This window comes from Gobius niger, assembly GCF_951799975.1.
Source record: "Gobius niger genome assembly, chromosome: 10".
In the NCBI taxonomy this organism is placed as follows: Eukaryota; Metazoa; Chordata; class Actinopteri; order Gobiiformes; family Gobiidae; genus Gobius; species Gobius niger.
This window is the reverse complement of record NC_136861.1, coordinates 30,260,910-30,274,977: the sequence shown is the minus strand read 5'-3', so window position 1 is coordinate 30,274,977 and position 14,068 is coordinate 30,260,910. Positions and strand designations below refer to the sequence as shown.

At 39.9% G+C, this 14,068-nt stretch overlaps 2 protein-coding genes across 4 annotated transcripts; both read right to left on the bottom strand.

Moving 5' to 3' along the window:
• Nucleotides 1-167: 167 nt before the first annotated feature.
• On the bottom strand, nucleotides 168-4,055 carry mcrip1 (MAPK regulated corepressor interacting protein 1). Of its 3 annotated transcripts, none has more exons than XM_079564979.1 (5): nucleotides 3,957-4,055; nucleotides 3,315-3,404; nucleotides 2,807-2,925; nucleotides 852-956; nucleotides 168-761 (listed from the first exon to the last, which is right to left on the bottom strand). In XM_079564979.1, the coding sequence occupies exons 2-5, from the start codon at nucleotides 3,320-3,322 to the stop codon at nucleotides 697-699; spliced, it is 297 nt and encodes a 98-aa protein (XP_079421105.1). In that variant the 5' UTR covers nucleotides 3,323-3,404; nucleotides 3,957-4,055; the 3' UTR covers nucleotides 168-696. The 3 variants fall into 3 exon arrangements, with proteins under 3 accessions (XP_079421105.1, XP_079421104.1, XP_079421106.1); XM_079564978.1 differs by having other exon boundaries at nucleotides 3,315-3,401; XM_079564980.1 differs by having other exon boundaries at nucleotides 3,315-3,353.
• Nucleotides 4,056-5,269: 1,214 nt separating this feature from the next.
• On the bottom strand, nucleotides 5,270-6,347 carry ppp1r27a (protein phosphatase 1, regulatory subunit 27a). The gene is made up of 3 exons (XM_079565117.1): nucleotides 5,836-6,347; nucleotides 5,599-5,749; nucleotides 5,270-5,519 (listed from the first exon to the last, which is right to left on the bottom strand). The coding sequence occupies exons 1-3, from the start codon at nucleotides 6,284-6,286 to the stop codon at nucleotides 5,399-5,401; spliced, it is 723 nt and encodes a 240-aa protein (XP_079421243.1). The 5' UTR covers nucleotides 6,287-6,347; the 3' UTR covers nucleotides 5,270-5,398.
• Between the last annotated feature and the right edge of the window lie 7,721 nt (nucleotides 6,348-14,068).

Genomic DNA, 14,068 nt, shown 5'->3' with positions numbered 1-14,068 from the left:
AATGCGTCATCACGTATCACAAGCAGCGTCTGCAGCTCACAAGAACCAGGAACATAATACAGTATTTTTCTAAAACTGCTCCTTGTCTTCTATATTATACTTTTTTTATAACAGGGTTTTTGTTTGTTTCCATGTACCGTATGTAAAATAAAGGTGATAATGACAGGTTTACCATAAAAAAATTTATTCAATTCTGTTTCAAGGCTTGGGGTCATTATCCAAGGGTGGTGTACTCAGACAGTTATTCTAGTAAATAAAAATCAATTTTAGCGGCAAGTAAATGTATTTAATAAAAACATTGGCCTTATACGGTTCATTTGGCTTCAAAAACCTGTTGATATCCAATGTGGTCTTTTAAATATCCAACAATCTGTCAAACTATCATTCAAAAACAAAAACAAAAAAAAGTCAGCCCTTTTGTTTTTCTTCCAAGGTCATGAAGTTTGCAAAGGAAAATATTTAAGACTGCAGTCTTTTGTATCCAGTTGACAGCTCGCTGGTCAGCATCAGGCAGTCTCAAGAAGTACATGCTCTTCAAAAATAAAATGAAGAAAACTAAAAAAAACAGAGTAGATGTGGTCCAGCGTTAAAATACTGACTTTCTGAGTGGCCAAGAGGGCTGACTTTCTGGATGACAAAGGTTGATGATAAAGTTCAAGAAAAACGGGTGGGAAAAGCTTCTTTAACATCACAAGACTAGGATTTCTTGGAGTCCTGTGTGCAGCGCTTCTTAAGTTCGCTCAGGTCCACTGGCGTAAAAGCTAAGCCAAGGAGTGAAAATGAGTATAGTTGTAAGTTACATCCATTAAATGTGTACTTGACTAAAACAGCAGGATACCACATCAACTTACAATTGAGATTTGGGTTTGGGTTCTTCTCGACATATTCTTGTGGTCCACGGTCATTGCGTTCACTATTCTGTGTTGATCGCATATCTCTAAGCACACACTGCCAAGCTGTCATGGAAAACAAAATGTGTCAAAGCATGACTTCAAAAAACACTTATTCAGCACAAAAACAAGGCTAAAATTGATCTAAAACTTAACATTTGCACATTTATTGGTTCCAAGCCTTTTTGATTTCAGTCAAATGGAAGACTTGTACTGGTTTTATTGTCATATTGCTCATTCAGCTAAATACATATATGCTATGTCCACAGAGTAAAATTAAATATGTTCCTTAAAGCTGCCTTAAGTAATGTCTTTTTTTTTTTCATCAGTAGGTGCAGTAGTAAACCCTGCTCTGCTCCCCCACCAAAGAAAATCTATGAATTAAAAAAAGTATCATTAATATCAGTCACTGGGGTCCATGATCTCTCTGTACAAGACCAAAAATGTCCTCAAAAACAAAATAATTTTTCCTCTATATAATAGTATAGGCTGTGATGTCACTTGCAACCCAGCAATACTTCCATTTATAACTAAGTTTACAGTGCAGAGCTTTTTTTTTGCCCGTAACCCTAGAACGCCTCATTCTCCGTTGCTGCTTTGCTTTGTGATCATAAGGAGGAAAAAGACCTGACACCCCGGTAGACCCTGGATTATTAAACAAACTGACATTTTACGAGGATTTCAGCTGTATCAGAGCAGGTCAGTCAGATGTTTATCAATTCAGTTTGTAAACTTCTGTCATAATGCTAAACTGTTAGGCGCTAACTGTTGCTACGTCTTCTGCTTCAAACATGTGCGATCTCTTGTTGACATGTTTGTGTTTACATGGTAGGGGGGGGGGGGCATGTGGGGGTGGCGGGTGTGTTGGGAGTTGTGCTGTCGGGTGAGGGAGGTGCAGTGCCGGTCTCCTTCTGCTGTTTGCAAGTTTGACGCACAAGGTGGCGCACAAGATGGGGCATTTAGCAGCGCTTGATGGGAGTGCAACATGAGATCGCTTAGAGTAGCTTTAACCTAATAAGAATGTTAAAAAAAAACTGTCATTTGTAGATTAGGTAGATAACAGCACTGTCTGTTAGCCCAATTATTTATGACTTAAGTCAAAATACTGATGTTTTTGCGTCAAAACATTTATTTAATTCACATTTAATGTGTATATGAGAAGCAGCTTGTGAAATAAAAGTGCCAAGAATTTCTCAAAGAAAGCGCTTTACTGCCTTCAACAATCTCTTGCTTTCTTTTCCGTTTGGTAAATAAATAATGCAGTGCTTTGAAAAAATATTCAACCACAATGTGCTAAGCAGCAGTGATGTGAGCATATCAGCATATGATATCCGAGGTACTTTCTAACCAATGTACTCACAGCTCTGATTCTACAGGCCTCTCAACCTTTTATGAGTCTGTTCTTGTGTTAGCAGACCTCTTAAAGTTGTTATAAAGTGAGTGTTGCTCTAAAGACAATGGAGGTTTGATGCGTTGGCTCGTAGCGGCTAATTTTCAACACAACTTGCAGATCATCTGCGTTTCTGACACGTCCTTTCTCCGCAAGCAAAAATAGTTGCGTACTATTTTTTTAAGTGCAAATTATTCTCTATTGTAGTCCTTGTTCATGTTTTTGCTGTTGCCATGCTCGGTTTTTTCTGCGGCTGTGCATAAAGGAAGAGCTTATGGAACTGCTCTAGCCATTAGCAGAAGAGTACTTTCGATTTTCCGTGAGCATTGAAGGTTGTGCCTGATTGGTTACATTTTTGGTTAGATAGTTGCCAGTGTGCTTTAAAGCAGAAAACAAATGGAATAAAATGAGGATAATATCACATCTCTTTACAATATGGATATTGCACATGCTAATGTTGTGTTATCAATATTTTTGCATTATATTGCACAGCCCTGAAAGTGGAAAATGTATTTTGTTCACTTACTATCATGGATGAAGCGAACATTTTCCTCATGTGCTGGGGTGAAGAGTTCTCCAGTATTAGTAGGAGAACGAGGGCTTGAGGTCCGCTTGTAACTGTTCACCATCCTGGGAGCAGATGAGCTTCACAAAGAAAAAGGAAAATCCTTGTTACATTTTTATTTACAATACTATATTTTTCAACTTAAGGTGTTGAAACAAACAATGCTCCTATAACTTTCATTATAAAACTGCACAAAATAACACCAAATTATTGCTTTTGCAATATTAGGTGCAGCAATAAAACCACAATAAATCGCAAATTCACAGACGTCTTGCATCTGATTGAGATTTTGGCAGTCTAACACAAAAACACATGTTTACATAAAAAGTACAAAAGTTGAGTTTTCATCAGGATTGTTTCGGCCCTGATTTAGTATTTTAAAGACTTGTTTTGACACAATTTGAATAATAATAATTTTAAAAAACGAGTAAAGCTTCATAAACATTGTACATCACACTAACTGGCTTACCTGGTCATTCTGTTTGGCCAATGAATTCGCTCTTCGCTCCTTCGAGGTTGGGAGGATGGGAAGAATTATATAGTGTACAGTTGAAATCTGCTATGTGACAAAGATTATATCATAAAATCGTAGCAAAAGTAGTAATTGCACAGTACTTCAATTCAAACTCTAATTGTCAATTACACCATGAGCTATTTCAGCATACCAGTTTTATGAGGTTTGACAACAGACCATCGCATTGATGTAATTTATAAAGAGCCAATGCTCAATTGCACGCAAAAATGTTTTAAGACTGGCTGCCAGGATGTATTTGTTTACGTTTTTGGCTAACATAGCTAACGTCGCAATACAACAATCGGCATCCTTCAGAGATCCAAAAAGAAACACCAACAACACCAGATTTAGAATAACGCTTAATGCACATATTTGGATTCGTGTTAGAGGGTCACTTGCTAACAATGCATTTTGCTGACACAAACATTTAAGCCTATTTAGCTCCACAGCTAGCGGGTGGTAGCTACATTGTCTAGCTTAGCATTGCACAGCTAAGGTTTATCTGCCGCAGCGCAAAATACACCGCACAAACACTGGGCATGTTGGGATTTATTAAGGGAGCAAGCAAAAGGCTAAACAGTGGAATAATAAACGCACCTCTTATTTCTTGATTTGGCTTTATTCAGGGGCACAGGTGTAAACGCCGTGAGACCAGGCTAAACGTTGCCAATGCCAACCAATCACTTCCGGTACGAGACACGGAAGTGAACCGTTTCGCAATAATTTATCAGATCTGCCGTTTCCCCCCCATAAATCTATTATTAATAATTAGAGGGGGAAATAAGGCTTATAATGCCTAATAATAAATGTAATTTGTGAATAAAATCGCATGAATTTTGCAACAGATTAAACCAACGCCACATTAAAAGGGGGAGCCATACATTTTCAAGATCTGCAGATTTTCTGTGAAAGGTAAAATAGATAAATACAAATCAATTGACAGAGAATTCTAGGTCAACGAAACCTCTGGCAAAGACTTACTTTTGATAATCTGGCGGTGACAAACCTCAGTTTGAAATCAGATAGAAATAGAAAACATATTCTAAATCAGTTACATTTGTTTTGGACATTGAGACAAAGGCGGTCACCCCATATTCCAGAATGAATGGTAACTGCCACGCGGTTATGTTAGTGTGATTAATTGAATATTTCCATTAATAGAAGCAATTTCCTGGCCCTTGCTTTTCAAAGGTAAACAGTTCTGTGAACAACATTTATGGGAAAAAATATGCTATGAATCTGAATTTAAACAAGAATTGAGCTGACCATGAGATTAGATCCAACTATTTACCATAGTTAGTTATAGCTATGTGTGGGTTAAGTGAGTTGAGTCATAACTGGTAGCAAACATAAAAACATACAATTCACCCGAGGAGCACGGTTAATCATTATCTTTCAAAAGTATATTAAAATAGAATTAATGGCATAGCCTACTGTATTTGAGATTTGGCAGATTAAAAAAAAAAAAAGAATAGAAACACTCTTTTAAACAAAATTATTTTATTTATGAAAGTGTACAAAAATATTATTGAACTGGAAATCATAAGACTTTGACAGGACAATATTTTCTTGACTGTACAGTTGAATTATACACAGCAGGTGAAGTGCATGGGCATGGGCAGCATCAATTTCTCATTAGATCAAACTAAAAAGTGTCAGTACAACAAATGAATTACTCCTCCTGCCCAGCAGAAAGAGAAACATTTTTGCTATAAGACCGCATGGCTCAAATTCTGCGTAAATTAAAAAATAATAATAATAATAATGATAATAATAATAACACAAAAAATGTATTGCTTGGTCTGCAAAAGAATCATTGCAACTACAGTTCAACTAACATAAAACACCTGTTCCAAAATAGTAGTCTTAGCAACATACCATATAATATACTTTCCTTATCAGCAAAAAACAGCATACCAAGCTTTAGAGTGTCCGTGACCTGGCAACATGTAAGTCTCTTCAACATGTAAGTCTCCATTGTGAGATCAATAAAGGCTATCTTATCTTATTTTATCTTATCTTATCTTCAAGTTTCTCTCTCACGCACAGCCAGTTTCAAACAATTTGGCCAGCTCTTGGCATTCTGGGTCGATGAGATCGGCTGGCTTCTCTCCACTCTCATTCTCCGCCTCTGTGCTCGCTCCCATCGCCAAAAGATACCTGGCAAAAAAGTCGAGAGAAAGTCAAGCACAAAAAAATCATGAAAGGCAATGTATCACGTGATTTCATTTTTTTTTACCGTGCAATTGCAGGATAGCCATCGCTGCAGGCCATGTGGAGCGGTGTCCAACCATCTTCGTCTCTTTGGTGGACGTCCGCGCCGTACTTTATCAGCAACTTCACCGCGTCGAGGTTTCCGGTGAGCACAGCCTCATGCAGCGCTGCCATGCCTGCACAGAAAAGTAACTGTTTCAATGGCCTGCAACAAACATGCTTCAGAACGTTTTCAACAGATTTAAAAGTTCTTGCTCCTCACCTGAGTGAAACAGCGTATCCACCCGCACCTTCCTTGCCCTCATAAATCTCCCAATTTGCTCCAGATCCCCTCGCCTCACGATATCCTGGAAGATGATATCATTCGGGAAGTGCACTGTCCTCTTTGCGGGCGCCTCGGGTACTATGACAGGCGGTGGGCTCTCCTGCGCTTGTGCACGCCGCGTCGGCGTATACTGCGAAGTCTTGGAAGTTCTTGTTGTGTAGGATGGTACATAGGTAGATGCAGTCTTGTAGCTCGAGGAATAATGGGTCGGCGTATAGTGCGACGAGCTGTACTGCGTCGGAGAATACTTTGTCAGAGAGGTATACGAGGATGTGGCAAGACTTGGCGTGTAATGCGAAGGGGTATAGTGACTTGCAGAGTGGTAGGTCGGCGTGTATTGGGAAGTTCGTGTGTACGTAGACCCTGGTATGTGGTAGTTGTATTTCATTCTTGCAGCTATGGTGAGGCCTCCTCCTTTCCGTAAATGTCCAGGAGGAGGGGAAAATGTATCCAAGAGAGGCCAAAAAAAGCAATTAGAACAATAGTAGAATCCTTAGTGTCCTTTCGCAGCTGTCCGGTGAGATTACGCGCCCAGGATATGGCAAATATATTTTTAATCCACAATGATACTTCTCGAATTCCAACTTCTTTGCAGCGATTGACTTGAAATGCACACAGTCTTTGCTTTGCAGCTGCACAGAACTGATGGCCCAAGCAGAACAAGGGTCCCTATATACCTTCTGGTGGGGCTATTTTGAGGGAGAAGATCCAATGACTGCAGCTTCGAAATGAGTGGCCCCTGCGTGGACACCTCCCTCCCACCGGGAGGTCACATGTTCAGTGACATGACAGCACCCTTTGGCCATAAAAATGTTGACAGTCAAAATGTTCTCTGTGAATGTGCGGGTCCCACAGGCTCTGACAAACAAGTAAATATCATGGTTACATCAGGTGTTGTCAAACTGTGGTGCAAGTACCAGTGGTGGTTTCTTCAGGTTAGGGTCATCTGCAGTTGTATTACACTTTAGTTCAGTTCTGTTAGCTTTATTGTCAGCTTCAACACACTGCAATCACATACAGATATTGGAATTGTGTTACTCTTAAACCCTAGGTAAAAACACAGTGGATTATCAAAATATATACAACACATAAAAATGTAGAGGCCAGTAGAGGGAGGGAAGTATGGAGTTCAGGTTCCTGAAAACCTGGTTGGATCTAACTGTCCCGCAGTCAATTGGACATGGCACGGATGGCAGGACTGAAGACGCTGTCCAATGGGTTGGTTGGATCAACTCTTGTCTGTTCCAGGAAAATTGGTTGAACAGGCACGGTCCAAGTCCTTGTTGTTAAGCCAGAAAAAAACTAAACAAAACGACAGCAATTCAATGAAGCGATTCTATTATAGCTGAGTTTGATATTCAAAGATTATACATTGGCCAGCACAATAGGCTGGACTGTTTTTGGCTAACTTCCTGTTGGCCAGTGTAGCGTAAAGACTAGGCTACTTCTGGTCCACATTTTAACGAAACAATAAAAAATAAAAAAAAGAGGAAAACATTAATCTGAGTGTGTATCATGAAAATCAGTTTGGATGGAGATGCTATTTTGCCATTTGTTAGCACTAAATTAACGTTAGCCTTTAGCTTCAAGACAATAACACAGTTATAAACACAGGAATCTCCTCCAGTGAAGTATTACATTGTGTTACTCTTAAACCTTAGGTAAAAACACAGTGCATTATTAAAATATAGGCACATAACACATAAAAATTTTGAGGCGTGTCGAGCATTACATCATGAATAAAGTTTAAAAGCTAGTGTTCTGCCCATAGCCATAATAATAGACTCTGTCTCCTCACTCCTCCTCGTTTGCAATAATAACTAGTAATAACTAGTAGTAATAGTTCCGTCGTAGCCATGCCCGTGCCATTAGCTCCAATGCTAACGCCCAGTCAGTCAAAGTCCGGCCCTCATTAGTATACAAGATTTCTAAAATGTTTCTTAAGGGGGGAAAAAACAGTCTGGTTTCTTTAATTGTAACTAACCCAGTATTAGCACAGGAGCAATATCTAGCTGTAGAAAGTTCCAGAAAATTAGAAACTAGGCTTTACACTTTCTTAAATCGTGTGTAAAGTGCAATGCTAGCTAATGGAAAACTAGCTTGTTTTGCCACCCACATAATGAGATACTGCAGAAATGTCAGACCCTAGCGTCGTGGTCATACAGCAGTGGCCAGTGGCCATTGGTTCTGCAACGTACAGTATAAATATTGACCGGTATTCATTTCTACAATACGGCTAACTCTCTATAGTAATAAAATTGTGACAGGAAACAGGAAGTTAGCATCATGTTGCTGTTTGCATGTTGTGTTCCATAGTCATACTATCTCTGTCGAACAACCTTGGTGCTCAGGCAAAACGTTTTTTATTACCATCAGTGTGAGAGACATGAACTGAAGACATTGGGCTCGTCTGACCATTCAAATCTAGCAACGCTTCCATAAGAGGGATAAGTAAACTCCAATGTGCGTCATACCAATAAGCAAGCCAACACATATGGCCAAGGTTATGGCTATTACAGATTTGGTATGACCGTACAGCATGACACATTATGATAAATATGATCTGATTTGTCTTATTCTTTTACACAACTAGTCTGGTTGGAATGAAACAAAACAGAATTATGTTGTATTTTTGAGGAGGGCAAATATTTTAACAAAAACTTTAGAAAAAAGAAATCTTGGGAATTAATATAATCTCTAGTATCTTACATAATAACGTCCTGCTTAGTACACCATAGCCGTGTAGGGCAACACATCTCTAGTATCTGTTTGTATTTTTATCTGACGTTTTGTGCTTGGATGAAATGTAGTTTTTGAGAGTAATACTACGATAAAAACAAGGCAGCCAAACAGCAGTACAGTGAGTGCCCACCCACAGAAGGACATGTTTGTTTTGGTTTGCATGTTTATCCATGGTGCTCCTTGTGTGTCTCATTGACCTGGGGCTACTCATGTGACTTCTTCTTCATGCCCGACGCTAAACAAGAGACACCAGTAAAAGCTGGGGCTGGCACAGAGGGGGAACCGTGCAACTACATATATTTTATATTTTCACCAAACGCTCTGGCATGATGGAAGCAGACCAAAAAAAATATTCCCATTTGTGAACTTTCCAGAGCCATTAGTGGATGTACATATTTCCTCTGTCTCACGCCCAATTTCTTCTTTCTTCTTCTCCCCCCCCCCATCCAACATTCTTGGCTTGACGTTTTGCCTATCTGACCTGAGTGTAAGTAGATTGTTTGGGGATCAAATAGATAAGGGATTTTGTATTTGGAAATTTACCTCAAAAGTAGTTTTATAAAATGAGGGCCCCTAAACAGTATCCTGCACAGGACTCTGAAGAGCTAGAAACGGCTCTGGTTGCCAAGTGAACGTTTATGTTTGGATTATTCACAGGGCAGGATTTACAGTGGTGTGGTACATTCTACGGGGGTGTCAGCCAATGTGCTGGACGGTTGGAACAGCTCATAAAGATATCAGCATCTTGTATATGCTTTCAGTGTCACAGATGAAATAGCACTGACATTCTCACTTTTATTTTCAGACACTTATTAAACTCAAGAGTCTGCCCTTTCCTGACACCACCAGTCTCATGCCAGACATGTGTTTGCCTGTGAGATTTAAATGAACATACATCATGCATGTGTAAATGATCATGTTTGTGTTATTATTAGTTCGTGGAGGGCGCAGAGGCATGGCAGGCCACGGCTAAACAAATTAAAGTCGGACTTCGTAGAGGTCGAGGTCTTGGAGAATGCACCTGAAGGCGGCACTGGTCAGATTTCAGTCTCTTATATGGCGTGGCAGTGTGGCAGTGAACTGGGGAGCCGGCGGGGTGTCCCTGAGCTATGTGATGGGACGTTCCATACAGGTCTCCATGACAACGTCTGCACCAATCACACCACAAGGCCCTCATGTGGCAAATGTCTGTTAGTTAGCGCCTAGCTCCCGGGCATAGCATGGACACATACCACACATGGCTCTTGCATTTCCCTCCGCTATCAACACATCATCTGATGCATTAGTGAGGCGTCACAGGTGAACACGTCAGGTACGAAGGGGAACAAACATAGACTTTCATAAACATGCATATTGTGTCAAAATAACATTTCAAATTAGCACCAAAACAAAGATAACATTTAGATAAACAAGGAAAACTATAGCTAAAAGTAAACTTTTGCACAATTATAAGTTTTTTTGTCTTAGGAGTTAGCAAAAAATAAATCAATCTGGAATGAAAGAGGAAGCCTCTAAATTTATATGTTAGTTGTGTCCAAACTCATTCCTAGCTCTCCTAATATACAGTATATGTAGGCGAATTTATAGGAACATTTCAGAAATGCTTGAAAACTCGACTGCAAGTTCAGGAAATAGGTACAAATGTTTTATACCGAGATGCACAGTATTTGTTTTACACTAAAGGAGGACAAAAAACAATTTTTGCTCCACGCCTTGAAAACAATTCAGGTAGCCTTTAAATAACGGGGCGGCAACGCTTTAAACTTTGGGAATGTCTCTGCGTCAATAATAAGCAGCCTTTCTCTAAAAAAATAGAAGACTCTGTATTAAACACAATTACTTAGAAATTGTTTTTCGGGTGAAAAAATGTTTAGCCAGAACACCCGCTTATAAGTGTCAGTGTGTATTTTTACTACGTGACTGTCTGTTCACATGCGACTGTATGTGTGAACGAGAGCCAAAAGAATGGCGGTTTGTCGGTGACCTGTGACAGGGATAGCAGTTTGAAATGTCTGCCTAAATCCCAGTCCACACGTTATGTAGGTAAGAGGCAGGTGACTGGATGAGTCACTAAATTTAAACTGAGATCTATCCTGTTGTGTGTAAAGAGCCAGTGTGGTCTAACCTGGCTAACACCATGCTGCTGTGTGCGCTCGAATTATTTCGAACTGCACAACAGCCTGGGGACCATGGCCGAAATCTCCGGTGGATTTGGGAACCAATCACAGAGCGAGGAGGGACGGCAAGACGATGACGCGCTATTCGATATACGGAAGCTTGTAGTTTATTTACGGATAATAAAAAAAAAGTTTATTTACGGATCCAACGTGACAGCAGCAGACACGATGGTATTTTTTGATCAAGCTTTAGACCTTGTTCTAAATAATTTAGCTCAAAAGTTTACAGCGGGTACGTCATACGTCATCTCATACGATGATACGATTGGCTGTGGCTACGTGCAGACGCATGAGACTTTTTTTTTTATTTTTTCGTATCGCCCAATAAACGAGTATGGACGATCGTAAACCACACCTCTCCTACGAGAAAATGAATTGGTGGTCCCCAGACTAAATATCACTTGTGATTTTAGTCTGGTGTTAGCCAGGCTAAGTGTGGTCCATGTTTTCTATGCTTTATTCAGACTTAAGGTAACTTAGTCTTTGCATTTTCATAGCATAACTAAAATTAATGTTTCTGTCCAGAAAATACACTTCGGTTTTAAGATTTTATAAAATGTAACTATGCAACACGCCAGTAGAGGGCGCACTTATTCCTCTTGTGAGCTCCAGTGACCTACATTGCTCTACACTGACAATGCTATTGCGCTCTGCTGTATCTAATGCACCCAGGTTGGTCAAGAAGCACCTCTCCGTCTGTGAACCAGCACTGACCTCCATAGCTTGACCACTGGACACTAAACCCTGACTGATGACAGGGAGACCTGGCTGCACTCCCGACTCGAGCGGAGTCCGGTGATGGCATGCGCAGCGGGCCCAAAAAAAGAGGTACAGTCTAAATCAGGGGCCGGTAATCTCCTCTGCCATTCATTGACAGAGGCCACCGACCACTCCACTGCAGCCTGTGACACATCCAAAAAACACCACAATACTGAAGATGTACAGTATGTCACACAAGAGTGCCAGTAGGACTTAAACTATCACAAGCATTTCAGCACTTTCAGCACAGATCTTGGTCAGAAAGAAGTTGGTTAATTGTCCATAGCTGACGAAAATAATACACAATTCTTGGATTAAGCCTGTTGTATCGTCCTGAGCCACTAGATGGAGTATAGAGCAAAACAACATTCCGAATAGACTTGATTTATGTGTTTTTCATCATGCTGCACTGTAAGCTATAGGGGTTGGATGCACACATATAGATGCAGATGGTTTGCCATATGTTGTTTACACAGCTCTGTAGTAATGCCTAACTAGCCTGTCTAACTGCCTGGCTAACCTTTTTTGTATGTCCTTCCTTATCCACAAAAATAAAAACTCGCTGAGATAAGAAAAAAAAAAAAAAGGTTTGCAACAATGACATGGCCATGAGAATAGCAAATATATTTACTTTGGTTATCATTAAGTCCATACCTTAAAGAATTTAAAAAAAAAAAGCGCTGTTTGGTCTTAACATATGTGGACAGTTAGCAAGTCTGGGCAACATTTCAGAGTCCGTTAGCCTGCTCAATGTATTTTTCCCATAGCCGTTAGCCATCAAACATCGCAAATTATCCAGATCCAGCCCTTGTCAACCATCGACCACATTTAGTCAGAAATCATTTATGAATGTACATATCTTTTTAGATTTGACTTTTGACAAGTTAGCATATTAAAGTGGCCTCTGAGCTAAATGCTCAATCATATTCCATTAAGTTTCTGCTTTTGTTGAGGTTGGAAACACATCCAATGGCTAAACATGATCTTATTATATGTTAGTGATAAAGAAACCACATCAATTACATAAATGTAATGAAACTCTAAATTCAAACTGGTCCAGGAAGCCGTTAGCTAACAAAATGAATGCCTTCGTAGCAACAGGCTCAAATAGCTAACATTTCTATAGCCTATGTTCAAACCAACTTCCTGAAATTTTCTCCTGGCCCATCAAAAAATAACACAATCAAACTTAAATAAAAGTCAAGCTGATTGTTTTTCAAGGAAATTAGTTCAGGTTGTGATATTAGCCTACTTTAACATTCATTAAGCAAGTTAGCTTCAAGACAAAAAACATTTTTTTGTATCCTCTGATGATGAAGTAGCCTATGCTCATTGTACAAAACATTCTGAACATGTTGTAAGTGATTATCACACTTTATTTTGGAGAGACACGGCTAACTCCCCATAGGAATAAAACATGGACAGGAAACTGTCACTTGCACAGGAAGTTAGCCTGAACTAGCATACTATTGCTATTTATGGTCAATTCACAATACTGAAATTAATTATGTATTAAATTTCTCAAAAGCATTTATTTAGCTACACATGCATTTAGTAATTTATTTATTTCAATTGTGTTAGTATGTAAGGCCAGTCGCGGATTTCTCTGTGAACACACAAGGGGGCAAATATTGGCCAAGAGGAAAGGCGGAGTAAAGTGAGCTCCTTCGTGCCATCTGGAGCACATTCACTGCATGGTCCCCGCGTTTGTCGAGCCACGCATCCCAAAACTGCTGAAGCCAGACGGTCATGAGCACATAGTTTCCGTGGAAATCGGTCCATATTCATTACCGGCCGGCCAGGGAATAATTTTTATGGCTTTTACGGCATGCCATTCACTTTGTACCTGGTGGTTCTAATGGCGGTATTTAAAATACTGTACATTTGAGGTTCATCAGGAAAGGGGAATTAGTCTCAGAATGTAGAATAGTAAGTTTGCCATCATTTGAATGGTCCTCAAATTGTGGTACTGGGTAAAGCCAGGGTAAAGGTCACGGTAATTACAAACTTGGGGCCTGACAAGGCTGTAGCCTCATAAAAATGGCTCCCACTTGTGTTGCACTTTACAAGCCTGTGTCACAAGTTTCTGCTACACTGTAGTCATTACTACACTTGGTACCACACATGGGCAGACTGTCCATTTACCACGTGGCTATAATGTGTTGTTTATATGCTGATCTCTTATTATATTAGTGCCCACTGCTGGACATGCGTGGAATTATTTCCTTTTTTTAAAACTTAAGCTGCCCCCTAGTGGCTGGAGTGAGCATTCTGGTTAGTTCTTTAAAAATGTATAACTCCGCACGGGAATTTTTTTTACATACTCAGGTATCTGTGCTCTTTGGGCCGGATTGAATCATCTGCTGATCTAGACTGTAGGGGCTAATCTATGTGTGAAAATAATGTCTACTGGTCCCTGAACCACTCTTTCACAACGTGAGCACGATGAATCCTGGCATTGTCATCTTGGAATATGCCTGTGCCATCATGGA

Excerpts from the sequence above, each read along its gene's own strand:
- ppp1r27a (XM_079565117.1), bottom strand. The coding sequence starts at position 6,286 with ATGAAATACAACTACCACATACCAGGGTCTACGTACACACGAACTTCC. Across the intron at positions 5,750-5,835 it reads GGATACGCTGTTTCACTCAG|GCATGGCAGCGCTGCATGAG; the intron begins GTGAGGAGCAAG and ends TTTTCTGTGCAG. Across the intron at positions 5,520-5,598 it reads GGCTATCCTGCAATTGCACG|GTATCTTTTGGCGATGGGAG; the intron begins GTAAAAAAAAAT and ends CTTTTTTGCCAG.
- mcrip1 (XM_079564979.1), bottom strand. Across the intron at positions 957-2,806 it reads TGTTCGCTTCATCCATGATA|CTTGGCAGTGTGTGCTTAGA; the intron begins GTAAGTGAACAA and ends TTTCCATGACAG. Across the intron at positions 762-851 it reads CCCAAACCCAAATCTCAATT|CTTTTACGCCAGTGGACCTG; the intron begins GTAAGTTGATGT and ends TCCTTGGCTTAG.